We start from the raw sequence: 13,243 nt of genomic DNA on the forward strand, positions 1-13,243 counted from the left end.
GGTTACCATGATGTTCTTTGTCCTCGTCTCTCCGGAAGACGGCAGCCCGTCCGTGAGGAAGATGATGAGGGAAGCGGGAAACAGAAGCGTTACGGGTGCGTTACAGAGAGTGAGTGATAGGATGACATGAGTGGTTACCATGATGTTCTTTGTCCTGGTCTCCCCGGAAGACGGCAGCCCGTCCGTGAGGAAGATGATGAGTGAAGCAGACCGAGGCGAGTCCGGCCGCCCGTCCGTCACTCTCCGCAGCAGGTCCGCCGCGTCTAGGATCGCCTGGTTGATGTTCGTGCCTACACAAAATAAAACACGTTTAGACTTTTCAGATCCAACACCAAAAGTTCTCCCACCTAGAGCTCTGGTCTTCCTCGGTAGACAGTAAACTCTTAACTCTAAACATGTAACTACCAAAATAAAACGCGTGTTTTTCTTGTTTTTTTTGGTATACACAACCGGTAACAACTCTCACCGAAGCCTGTCCTTCCTCAGAGTTTCGGACTAGAGAAGCAGTACGCCACTATGAAGAAGGTGTCTGATGCACCGAAACTTAAGCAAGCGGAGAGTCATTACCTGAGAAGCCCCAATGTCCCATATGATTTAACACAAGGTCGGAAAAAATGAATAAACGCCAGACTTCAGACAAGCGTCTGTGGAAAAGACATCACGGACCGCCGGTTGAGTTGAGCTGATGCTCCTCCAGACGTAGGTTCTGGCAGATTTGATGTTTTCTGGGGTGGGCACTGTTCCTGTACTATGCTATTATACCACAGTGCGATATCGGTATGAGGAGGAAATGCGTGCCAATGTGAAATTAAAACCCACCTCCATTCGCCCTGATCTCCCTCCTGACGTAGGTCCTGGCGGACTCGATGTTCTCCGGCGTGGCCTGCACCATCTCGTCCGGCCGCCAGGTGGTGCTGCTGTACGAGAACGCCATCACGTTGAACCGGTCGTGTTCGCGGAGGTCCTGTGAACGGAAGTTCAGGTTCAATGGTCAACATTGGTGACCCCACGCAGGGGCGAGTCACATGGCAGGCCTAGGGAGCTCAGAAAGTTCAAATGCCGTGCATCTAGCTTCATGAACACCAATTTGCCACACTGTGTTAAGTTCCTGAACACATGTGAGAATGTCTCTCAATGATTTTCAAATATAACTAGAGGTCGGAGATCTCATGTCTTCGTCAGAGGGACATTGTTCTAGATAAAGGAACGTTTTTTAATACTAGAAATCAATTTGGTCTAGAGTACAAAAGAATCTCTGTACTCCTTTTTCCTTTTTTTATTCTACGACAGTGTCGCAAAATGTAATGAGAAGATGTGATGAAAGGAAAGAATCAGAACAGGGGAGATTTATTGCTGTTTTCGTTTGTTGTTACACTATGTTCTTTTATTCAATTTGCATCCTAACCTTTGTATTTCCACAGTTAGTATGTTCCAAATCTGTGCACGTTAATCAGGTTTTTCTGGCCTTCATGTATTTTATCGCGCTTTTGCAATAAATCTAAGGTCTCCAGTGGACGTCATCCATAAAATTACTTGGTCTGGCCTTACAATTTAGGGAATGACCTGCCTGACGCATGTCCACCTTTTTCCTCCCCCGCCCCAGTATTTACAGGACAGCCCCTCAATTGTAAGCAATTGATACCAGATGCGGCCGGGGACAGCTGTCCCCCATGTGAATCAATGCAGAGATTGGTGGGGGTAGTACATTATATATCTAACACAAAAGGTCCACTGCAGCGACATAGGGACCCCCCACGAGGCCCGTTTTCGAACTTGACCTTGGCCTCTACAATGGTAGGTTGCCTACCAAAAATCATGAACATCTGTTTAAATATACTCGAGTTATTTTGCTAACAAGCCACAAACACAAAAAAGTCCACTGCAGTGACGTACGGACCCCCCACGAAGCCCAAACTTGCACTTGGCATTGGCCTCCACAACGGTAATCTGCCTGCCAAAAATCATGGACGTCGAATAATGCCTTCAAGAGTTATTCCGCTAAATCCGCAGTCACCCACAATCCGGCGAGACAATTTCATAGTCCTTCTGACGAAGACAAATAGCGTGCTACACATTGAAACCTATTGCTCTGTTTATTCTTACTCAAACACATTCATCTACATTGCTTATGGTGACCAGCCTCCAACTCTGTTCTGCCACTTGCCACATAATGTAATCCTACAACACAGGGTGTCTGCTACAGCACCTGTTACCATGGTGTTGGTCGTTTGGGCCAGGTCGTTGGCCTTAATTGTTTGGAAAAGAATAAAGAAGAAATGAGCAAAAATGTATTCCTTTTGTGACTTGCAGGAGTGTTAAGGTGTTAGTTACCCTTCGTACCTTGAATAGAAAATTGTTCAAACAAACAAACAAACCTTGAGAACCTTAACTCAACCGTGACGGAGGGCGGTACCGACTTCCGACGAACTTTGACCCAGTGCTGACGTCACACGTGTCCACAGCACTTGGGTCATAAAGCTGATGAAGACTGGGTGATTTAGTCCACAATTTCTGGTAAGTTAATTTCTTATTGAGTTGTATAACAGTTTAATTTTGTTCACAGACCTTGAGGATGGTGTTCATGGCATGCTTGGTCTGGCGCATCTTGGTTCCCTGCATGGACCCGCTCTGGTCTATGACAAACACGATGTTCTTGGGCACGACGGGCAGGCCGGACGGCGCGAAGTAGTGCACGAAGTACCCGTTCACGATCTGCCAGCAACGGAACATATTAAATATTACAACCACTTCGGCTCTGTGTGACAATGACTCTTTACACGTTCACAATCTGGGAGGAACGGAACATAACGTCTAATGTTACACAAGGAAAATGGTAATCAAGCAACTGGATAATGTTTTTTAAAACTGTCAAACGTTTTGCTGCTTTTCCGTGCATCTTTTACTGTATTAATGTTACGCTGACTTTAGTTCAGTGCAGGGTAAGATATTGCTAAAATGTTCTGGTTAGTGCTTCAGACCAAAGATGCTAAACGTGTACTAATTATACTTCAGAATATACGTTCTTCACCTGCTGACTTGAACACTGTTACTCTACATAGACCTTTATCAATATTAACTGCTCCTAGGAGGAGCATAAGTTACTGTACAATAAAGGTCATTCATTCATTCATTCATTCATTCATTCATTCATTCATTCATTCATTCATTCATTCATTCATTCATTCATTCATTCATTCATTCATTCATTCATTCATTCATTCATTCATTCATTCATTCATTCATTCATTCATTCATTCATTCATTCATTCATTCATTCATTCATTCATTCATTCTCCCCTGCAGAGTTTTCACCTGGATATCCCCGACGCTCATGTCGCGTTTGACGTCATATCTGACCAGGAAGTCGCCGCTGATGCCTGCAGGAGACATGCGCAGTTGCTGCAGGTCGGAGGGGCGGTACTGGATGTGGGCGCGGTTCGGAGACGGGCGGGAAATCTCAGCCCCTTCCAGCTCCCCGGCTCCGTACGTGTTGTCTGCCACGCTGCGTCTGATGTTCGGTACATCTGGAGACAACAGAACAACGCTACAGGTTAGTTACAACGCTACAGGTTAGTTACAACGCTACAGGTTAGTTACAACGCTACAGGTTAGTTACAACGCTACAGGTTAGTTACAACGCTACAGGTTAGTTACAACGCTACAGGTTAGTTACAGCGCTACAGGTTAGTACTGGCGGGTTGTCTGACACTCTGCGTCTGATGTTCGGTACATCTGGAGACAACAAGGTTAGACCAAACTATCACGAAAGTTAATCTGAGTTGGTAGTTACAAGTTTAGAGTTAGAACTTACAGGTTACATTATGTAGAACTAGAAGGTACGAACCCAACAGTACGAGATCTCCTCACGTCTATTTTCAGATGTCTGACCTGTAAGTTTTGTTTTGAGAGGGACGATATTAGATCCCTGACCCGTTAGTGTTAGGTAGATGCATGATAACGTACCCAACAGCACGATGTCCCTGGTCTCTATGATCCTCACATCTATCTTGAGATGCCTCACCACCTGCTGCGGTCGTTAGTAAGTGTTAGCGTTAGGTAGATGCATGATAACTTACCCAGCAGTACGATGTCTCTGGTCTCTATGATCCTGACGTCTATCTTGAGATGTCTGACCACCTGCTGCGGACGGACGCTCAGGACCAGGTTAGTGTTAGGTAGATGCACGATAACTTACCTAGGTACCGGTATATGGATGATAACTCACCTAACAGTACGATATCCCTGGTCTCTATGATCCTGACGTCTATCTTGAGATGCCTGACCCGTTAGTGTTAGTGTTAGTGTTAGGCAGATGGATAATAACTTACCTAACAGTACAATGTCCCTAGTCTCTATAATCCTCACATCTATCTTCAGATGCCTGACCACCTGCTGCGGACGGACGCTCAGAACCAATTCGTAACTTCCCAGACGCCTTTGCAGCAGCTCCTCGTAGGTAAGGTTAAAGGTCACCTTGCTCTGCGCAGCCACGTTGACGGAAACTCTGAACTTGTTTTCTCTCTTCGGCCTGAGAGGAAAGAGAGAGGCAGAAGTCAACCCTCTGTACGAGGAGGATAAGAAATTAGTGACAAGGAAGAATAAGATTCGAAAGGACGAATGGTTAAAAACGTCACTGTGATTATCAAACATTTCAGTATTTCAGAGTGACTACTGCGGTGACTTAATACTATATTAAGTAGTAGTGGTTCATTGCAGAACATACCACAGAGGAGTATATTTTCAGGACATTTTCAGGTATATGTTAGAAATACTTGTCTGTTTTACAAACTGTCAGCACTGGCGCTGGCGCTGTGTTGAAGATGCTGCAGGTGTTGCCGGCTCACAACACCGAACAAAACGTGTTTTAATTCCTTATAAACCAGCCCAGGCCAAACGTTATAAACCCGGCTGCCCAGTTTCTCCGTCAGACCGAGGAACAGCCGAACCCTCTCAGCCCATGTTATAAACGGCACGCGATAAGCTCCATGTGGTCTGAATCCCTTCAGCCAATTTGCTTTAGCGATTAGCCGATGTCTGCTGAGCCTTTGTTTTCCCTGGGATCAAGCGGCCTGTGCCAAGGCGTCAGCTCGGAACGGTAAGCGGATTGGGATGCACGGAGCAGAGTCAGTCATTCAGGGCTCATTTCCGAAAAAAGTCTCTATCATACACATAGTAACCATTTCTCTCATCAAACTGTTAATATATATTCCATTGCATTCATGTAAGAAGGCTATCGGGCATGAACTGCTCAGGAAATATTGCAAAGGACGGGAGAGTCCTTTATTAAGTGCAGCTATTTATTTGTAGGCAGATAAGCTGGAAAAGATTTGTACAATCTTTTCTGGAATGCTGTAGAAACGTGACGGTGCCTCATGTGTATCCACAATCGTGCCTATGTAGTTTTGTGCCTGAATGGGTTATTATAAGGATCAGGCACGGTTCTGGATAGTCTCCGCGTATCCAAGAACGTAGATCTGTCCGAGGCACGGTTCTGGATACGCGTAGACTATCCAGAACCGTGCCTGAGCATGCGTCTGGATAAATCACGATTCTGGATGCAGGTCTGGATACGTGATTCTGGATGCAGCACGGTTCTGGATGCAGCACGGTTCTGGCTACAGCCAGGCCTGTCCTCACCTTGCGCTGACTTTGCCGGCACTCTGCCCCTTACTGACGGCTTTCTTGTACTCCTTCTCAGCCTTCTCCTTCTCCTTCACTTCCCCGAAGTACGTCACGTTATCAATGGTCCTGAAAAAAACCCAGCCCAAACCAACGTTAAACATCACTGCAACAGGACTAAACAAACTTCATCCTTTCTTTCCATTCTAAAAAGACAAGCTTGGATGAATCTTGGAACATCTTGGTTTCTCTTTTATTTTGAGCACTTTTGGTGCAGAAAATATTACATACCTGTACTACAATCACACACACACACACACACACACACACACACAGACCTACATGGAGAAGTTTGAGATGAAGGCGGTTTTCGGCAGGCTGACGTCGAACACCGCTTCCCGCGCCTCGCCAGCCTTGTTCGCCAGCCGACTCGTCACCACGGTCTTAGCGTAGCGTGACGTCACGGTAGACTTGATGTCCAGCGCGTAGATCTCAGGCTTTTTCTGGTCAAAGGAAGAAAAAATCTTAACGTCAAAAAGGTCTGATTCATGCGACATTAGTCTTAAAATGGTATATATCGGGTCTTAGCTGTACTAAATAGCACTGTGCTAAATTTGCATCATTATGAGAGAACAGTACTAGTCGTAGGCTGTTGGCCTAGAACTGTTAAATCAAATATTGCAAGGAGATTCATGAATTCAAGAAAAGTATAGGTGCAATTATAAGTTAGTTTACTGTTGGACCAGCATTTGGGGTGATAGGACTGGTTCTGAACAGTCTTAGCGAAAGAAAGGTGCCTGAGCATGGTTCTGGATAAAGAACGGTTCTTGATAAAGTACGGTTCTTGATAAAGTACGGTTCTGGATAAAGTACGGTTCTGGATAAAGTACGGTTCTGGATAAAGTACGGTTCTGGATAAAGTACGGTTCTGGATAAAGTACGGTTCTGGATAAAGCACGGTTCTGGATGCAACACCAGTCTCCACCTCAGCTTGGGTTTAGAGTTTCTTCCGAGAATTTGAAGGCCCGTCGCGCGCTGGAGAGGCGTGTAGCGTGCCTGCCGCGCTCACTTTAGACTGAAGCACCCTCAATTGCTCCTAGAGGGGCTCCTTCAATTCGCTCGTGCTTTCACTGGCTCGTGCCGCGGACCCCTTGTAGACGCCACTGCAACTGGCAAGCACTTCAACCCTACTCAAGACGTTGCTTTCACCACTTGGGGCAACACTTGAAGCGCTTTGTGCCACTAGTGGCCTTTCTGGACATGCTGCAGGCATCTTTATGAGACGTTCCTGAAACTTTCTGCGCGGAACAAAGCTCGAGTTTTTACACCTGAACAAGCTTCAATACGGCGCCAATCTTCAGGCGGGGAAATCTGCTGAAGAGAGAAAAGCTCACAAATAAATCTGAACGCTCTTTGGGGAGGTCTTACTGAATAAAGAGCAGTACTAGATGATCAGTTGACCTAAGTTCTCGGTATCTTTCTCAACCCCTACGCCTAAACATGCTGTCTGAACTCCCCTTCTGTCACCTCATTGTTGTCACATTGTTGTCACAGTCATCAGATTCAAGCCTACACATAGCCTATATACAAGGCGAAAAAGCGCTTTCTTCTAATATCCGATCATAAGCGGATCTACAAAACATAATGTTGATGATTGGGTTTGTTCTGTCAGGCCAACATTATACCTCACGACAGAATTGGAAAAAATAAAAAATAAAAACACGGGCGTTGACTTAGCGGTGTACCGCTGAAGCCGACGTTGCTTTAGCGTTGGTTTAGCGGTAGCGAACGTTGGTATAGCGGTGACGCAAGCGTTGGTATAGCGGCGTTCTGCGCATGCGGTTTAGCGGCATACCGCTTGTGACTACGGAGTTAAACGGATCGTTTTGTAGTAGTTTAAGTTCTGTTCTGTGTGTGGGGGGACTTATAGCTTTCATAAACATCATTTTGTTAATCTTCAAGATTTCTGCGTTGGCCTAGCGGACCCAAGCGTCCACGAACTTGCGTCTAGCGATGCCAAACTTTGACTGGGCGTTGGTAGAGCGGGGGTGAACTTTGCCGGAGCGGAAAATTTCCCCCTCCTCACCGCTCGCAATATTTTGTGCAGCTCAAAACTTTCGAAGCGGTAGGAGGGCCCCTCCAGAAACGTCAGCGGTGGCCGGGCGCACACGGCGTTGCTTTAAAGGCCCGGTCACACTGGCGGAACTTTGCTGGAGCGTTGCTTGAACGGTGAATAAAATTCATCACCGCTCGAAACCGCTCACCACCGCTAAACAGAAGTTGGCCCCCGTTAAAGCAACGCCGTGTACGCCCGGCCACCGCTGACGTTTCTGGAGGGGCCCTCCTACCGCTCCGAAAGTTTTGAGCTGCACAAAATATTGCGAGCGGTGAGGAGGGGGAAATTTTCCGCTCCGGCAAAGTTCACCCCCGCTCCACCAACGCCCAGTCAAAGTTTGGCATCGCTAGACGCAAGTTCGTGGACGCTTGGGTCCGCTAGGCCAACGCAGAAATCTTGAACGCTTGACCACCGCTGCTTCGCCAGCGTTGCCCGGGCGGCGATTAAACGTTGCACAAACGTTGCACAAACTTCGCTGGAGCGGTTGCAAGCGTTTTACGAGCGGACACGGGGTTGCTGGAACGGTTTCAGGCGTTGAAGCAGCGATCCATGTCGGCAATGAAGTTTGGTTTGGCGTTGGTATAGAGGTGTCGGAGCGGGACCAGAATTTGGCTATAAGTACGGTGAGAAATGGACCAGGTGCTCATTTGGAATCGAGCTGCCGTTGAGTTCAGGCCTCATCTATATCGAATTTGCTCGAAGTTACAGTAAAACTGTATCACCACGGATGCTGAGAGACTTGCTATGATTGGTGCACTAGTGTGCAATTATTTTGGGGCCACACGTAAAATGTTCAAAGAAGGGTCACACGGGCAATAACTTTATTGGGGTCACAGGGGAACTTTGCAATCTGCAAAGTTTTATTTTCATTATTAATCAAATAACGTAGTCAAGAATAGATTAACAAAATGATGTTTATAAAGCTATAAGTCCCCACACACACAGAACAGAACTTGAACTACTACAAAACGATCCGTTCAACTCCGTAGTCACAAGCGGTATGCCGCTAAACCGCATGCGCAGAACGCCGCTATACCAACGCTTGCGTCACCGCTATACCAACGTTCGCTACCGCTAAACCAACGCTAAAGCAACGTCGGCTTCAGCGGTACACCGCTAAGTCAACGCCCGTGTTTTTATTTTTTTTTCCCCACATTTTGGGCGCGGTGACGAGCGTTGTCGAAATTCGGCCCCCGTCCCTACCGTTAAAGGAACGCTCCAGCAAAGTTCGGCCAGTGTGACCGGGCCTTAACGGGGGCCAACTTCTGTTTAGCGGTGGTGAGCGGTTTCGAGCGGTGATGAATTTTATTCACCGTTCAAGCAACGCTCCAGCAAAGTTCCGCCAGTGTGACCGGGCCTTTAAATCCGTCAGCATGTGCAGCGGAAGTACGTGACGTTTGCTGAAGGGTGGTTTAGATCTTGTCCAACTTGAGGTTTACAGATGGGAGTTTCAGATCGGAGGTTTCTTGGAACAGCGGACGCGACCGACGGGACTAAGACCAGATGCAAACCGCGAATCGTGCATTTTACTGAACCACTACAAGAACATTGGGAAACAGTAATACACCAATATCCCCATCCTGGAACTGTCCTATTGAACATCGTTAGTGATAAGATGTAACAAGACACCGTTAACGCCATACCTGCCCCCAACTACAAACTATAATACAGCTTCTCCCCACAACAGAGAATGTTTAGGTCAGGAAAAGCTGTTATCTCTGTTGTAGGGAATGTTTAGGTGAGGAAAGTTGTAGCTCTTGTCTCTGTCGCAGGTCATGAACAGAAAAAGCGCCGAGTCAGCGCCCGACATTGGCCTTGTGTTACATGTTTACGTCTGAAGGTTTAGAGTTCGCCCGTCGCGGAAATGCGCCCCACATGTAATCTCTGTCGGGCCTTCTGGCCCTCTGCCATGCTTCCTGTCGGGAGGTACTTTCAACACTAACTCGCAGATGCCGAGTGTTGCCATTGAAGAGAAAAGAAAAGTTTTCAAAAACAAACAAAGACTTCTGAATTCGAGTCTTTGATTCGCCGCGAAAAGGTTCAAGGTACTCTTGACTTTATTTTATCTTGTCGGCAGGGTGACTTTTTGGCAGTTTCAAACTTAGCTCGGGAGAGGAAAAAGGGTTTAGATGTGGTTCATCTGATAATGTTTGAGGTGTGGCAATCTCTAAGTCGATGTTTGGAATTAGACCGATTCTGGATATCTAATACAATTAGCGGTTCGACCAATAGTAGCAGGGCGATTAGCGGTCTGACCAATGGGACTTTCTTATGTTGTAAGAAGCTCCATTGTGACGCGGTGTGCTGCGTTGGAGTAAAGAACCTACCCGGAATTCCGAAAACCCAAAGTCAAGTCGGAAGACAGTATCAGCGGAGTCAAGTCAACTCTACTTTAACTCCCGCACATACAATAACAATAATCCATCTAACGCCAGCACCGGAAGAGGATAAGAATAAGGTTAAGAATAAGAGTGTGTGACTTTTATACCAGGTGAGCGGGTTTGGGAAATGCCACTAAAGGTCAGGGTCGGGGGGGGGGTGATCCACCGAGAACCGTCAGTAGGACATGTCGCCAGCGACACCGGTTACCAGGAAGGTCTAGAGATAAAAGAACGCGTCTAGTTGTAGGGATACACAAAATAATGTCGCCCATACCCCAGTGATACGTGCATGTCTGCAGTTGAACTGGAGACCCCTAGCTCACCCCCATGAAACTCCTTCCTCTTCGCCCCCGCCGTTCTGCTTCGCCCCCGCCCCGTTCTGCTTCGCCCCGCAAAAATCTGCTTCGCCCCCGTCGTTCCTCTACGCCCCCGGCGCAATTCTGCTTTGCCCCCGTTCTTCTGCTTAGCCCCCAATGGCTAATCGTCTGCAAAATAACAATAAAGGCTGTGCCGCCAAATTTAAAGTAGCCCATGCTCCGGCAAACATTCTGGACCACCTTTCTGCCAAGTGGCGTTGCACAAATCCTTCCCATTCAAAAGTTTACCCCTTCCTCACGGCCCGTCAGTGGTTCTTACGTTTATAAGTACTGGCGNATGCAACACCAGTCTCCACCTCAGCTTGGGTTTAGAGTTTCTTCCAAGAATTTGAGAGTCGCAAACCCAACCCAGCGGCGTGTAGCGTGCCTGCCGCGCTCACTTTAGACTGAAGCACCCTCAATTGCTCCTAGAGGGGCTCCTTCAATTCGCTCGTGCTTTCACTGGCTCGTGCCGCGGACCCCTTGTAGACGCCACTGCAACTGGCAAGCACTTCAACCCTACTCAAGACGTTGCTTTCACCACTTGGGGCAACACTTGAAGCACTTTGTGCCACTAGTGGCCTTTCTGGACATGCTGCAGGCATCTTTATGAGACGTTCCTGAAACTTTCTGCGCGGAACAAAGCTCGAGTTTTTACACCTGAACAAGCTTCAATACGGCGCCAAACGTCAGGCGGGGAAATCTTCTGAAGAGAGAAAAGCTCACAAATAAATCTGAACGCTTTTTGGGGAGGTCTTACTGAATAAAGAGCAGTACTAGATGATCAGGCGACCTAAGTTCTCGGTATCTTTCTCAACCCCTACGCCTAAACATGCTGTCTGAACTCCTCTTCTATCACCTCATTGTTGTCACATTGTTGTCACATCATCAGATTCAAGCCAACACATAGCCTATATACAAGGCGAAAAAGCGTTTTCTTCTAATATCCGATCATAAGCGGATCTACAAAACATGATGTTGATGATTGGGTCTGTTCTGTCAGGCCAACAAAATGCAGTTATACCTCACGACTTCATTCAGAATTGGACAGGGGTTTACACGATACCGGTCAGGTTAAAGAAAACACAGGAAGCCGCAAAACCCCCATGCACACCCGGAGATGTCCGACTAACATGCCGCATCACGAGCGGCGGAAGTACGTGACTCACGGCTGGCACGTTTGCTGAAGGGTGGTTTATATAGATCCTGTCCAACTTGAGGTTTACAGATGGGATTTTTAGATCAGAGGTTTCTTGGAACAGCGGAAGCGACCGACGTGACTAAGACCAGATGCAAACCGCGAATCGTGCATTTTACTGAACCACTACAAGAACATTGGGAAACAGTAATACACCAATATCCCTATCCTGGAACTGTCCTATTGAACATCGTTAGTGATAAGATGTAACAAGACACCGTTAACGCCGTACCTGCCCCCAACTACAAACTATAATACAGCTTCTCCCCACAACAGAGAATGTTTAGGTCAGGAAAAGCTGTTATCTCTGTTGTAGGGAATGTTTAGGTGAGGAAAGTTGTAGCTCTTGTCTCTGTCGCAGGTCATGAACAGAAAAAGCGCCGAATCAGCGCCCGACATTGGCCTTGTGTTACATGTTTACGTCTAAAGGTTGAGAGTTCGCCGTCGCGGAAATGCGCCCCACATGTAATCTCTGTCGGGCCTTCTGGCCCTCTGCCATGCTTCCTGTCGGGAGGTACTTTCAACACTAACTCGCCCATACCGCACATTGAAGAGAAAAGAAAAGTTTTCAAAAACAAACAATGACTTCTGAATTCGAGTCTTTGATTCGCCGCGAAAAGGTTCAAGGTACTCTTGACTTTATTTTATCTTGTCGGCAAGGTGACTTTTCGGCAGTTTCAAACTTAGCTCGGGAGAGGAAAAGGGTTTAGATGTGGTTCATCTGATAATGTTTGAGGTGTGGCAATCTCTAAGTCGATGTTTGGAATTAGACCGATTCTGGATGCCTCACACAATTAGCGGTTCGACCAATAGTAGCAGGGCGATTAGCGGTCTGACCAATGAGACTTTCTTATGTTGTAAGAAGCTCCACTGTGACGCGGTGCGTTGCGTTCGAGTGAGGCCCTGTCCGGAATTCCGAAAACCCAAAGTCAAGTCGGAAGACAGTATCAGCGGAGTCAAGTCAACTCTACTTTAACTCCCGCACATACAATAACAATAATCCATCTAACGCCAGCACCGGAAGAGGATAAGAATAAGGTTAAGAATAAGAGTGCGTGACTTTTATACCAGGTGAGCGGGTTTGGGAAATGCCACTAAAGGTCAGGGTCGGGGGGGGGGGTGATCCACCGAGAACCGTCAGTAGGACATGTCGCCAGCGACACCGGTTACCAGGAAGGTCTAGAGATAAAAGAACGCGTCTAGTTGTAGGGATACACAAAATAATGTCGCCCATACCCCAGTGATACGTGCATGTCTGCAGTTGAACTGGAGACCCCCTAGCTAGGATGTAACAAGTTGAAATCCCGGTGGATCTATATAATCTCTGCCCACAATGTTGCGCCGTGTCCGCTAAGGCTTGACTTGCACCCGTCACATCCCCGTGTTTAGATGCTGTTTATTTTTCTTGCTCGGGTAAAGTAAAAACAGACTAGTTCTGACTAAACACGGGGCGGGGGAAAGAGGGAGTACAACTGTTGAACAGGTTGGCTGAGCTCAGCAACTTTTAATTAGAACGATTCACTGGTGTCCTGATAGATGATAAGATTGTCACTAGTGGAGGCTTCGGGGGGGG

At 47.1% G+C, this 13,243-nt stretch overlaps 1 protein-coding gene across 1 annotated transcript in view; it reads right to left on the reverse strand.

Moving 5' to 3' along the window:
- LOC109464956 (inter-alpha-trypsin inhibitor heavy chain H3-like) overlaps positions 1–13,243 on the reverse strand; it is a 35,107-nt gene that overhangs the window by 11,282 nt on the left and 10,582 nt on the right. The window contains exons 4-10 of the mRNA XM_019762075.1: positions 5,962–6,122; positions 5,638–5,748; positions 4,329–4,528; positions 3,313–3,524; positions 2,566–2,712; positions 820–964; positions 105–290 (exon numbers count right to left, since the gene is read on the reverse strand). Coding sequence (XP_019617634.1) covers positions 105–290; positions 820–964; positions 2,566–2,712; positions 3,313–3,524; positions 4,329–4,528; positions 5,638–5,748; positions 5,962–6,122 — 1,162 coding nt within the window. The remainder of the gene's footprint in view (positions 1–104; positions 291–819; positions 965–2,565; positions 2,713–3,312; positions 3,525–4,328; positions 4,529–5,637; positions 5,749–5,961; positions 6,123–13,243) is intronic.

This window comes from Branchiostoma belcheri, unplaced genomic scaffold (genome assembly GCF_001625305.1).
Source record: "Branchiostoma belcheri isolate BF01 breed outbred unplaced genomic scaffold, Haploidv18h27 scaffold144, whole genome shotgun sequence".
NCBI classification, from domain to species: Eukaryota; Metazoa; Chordata; class Leptocardii; order Amphioxiformes; family Branchiostomatidae; genus Branchiostoma; species Branchiostoma belcheri.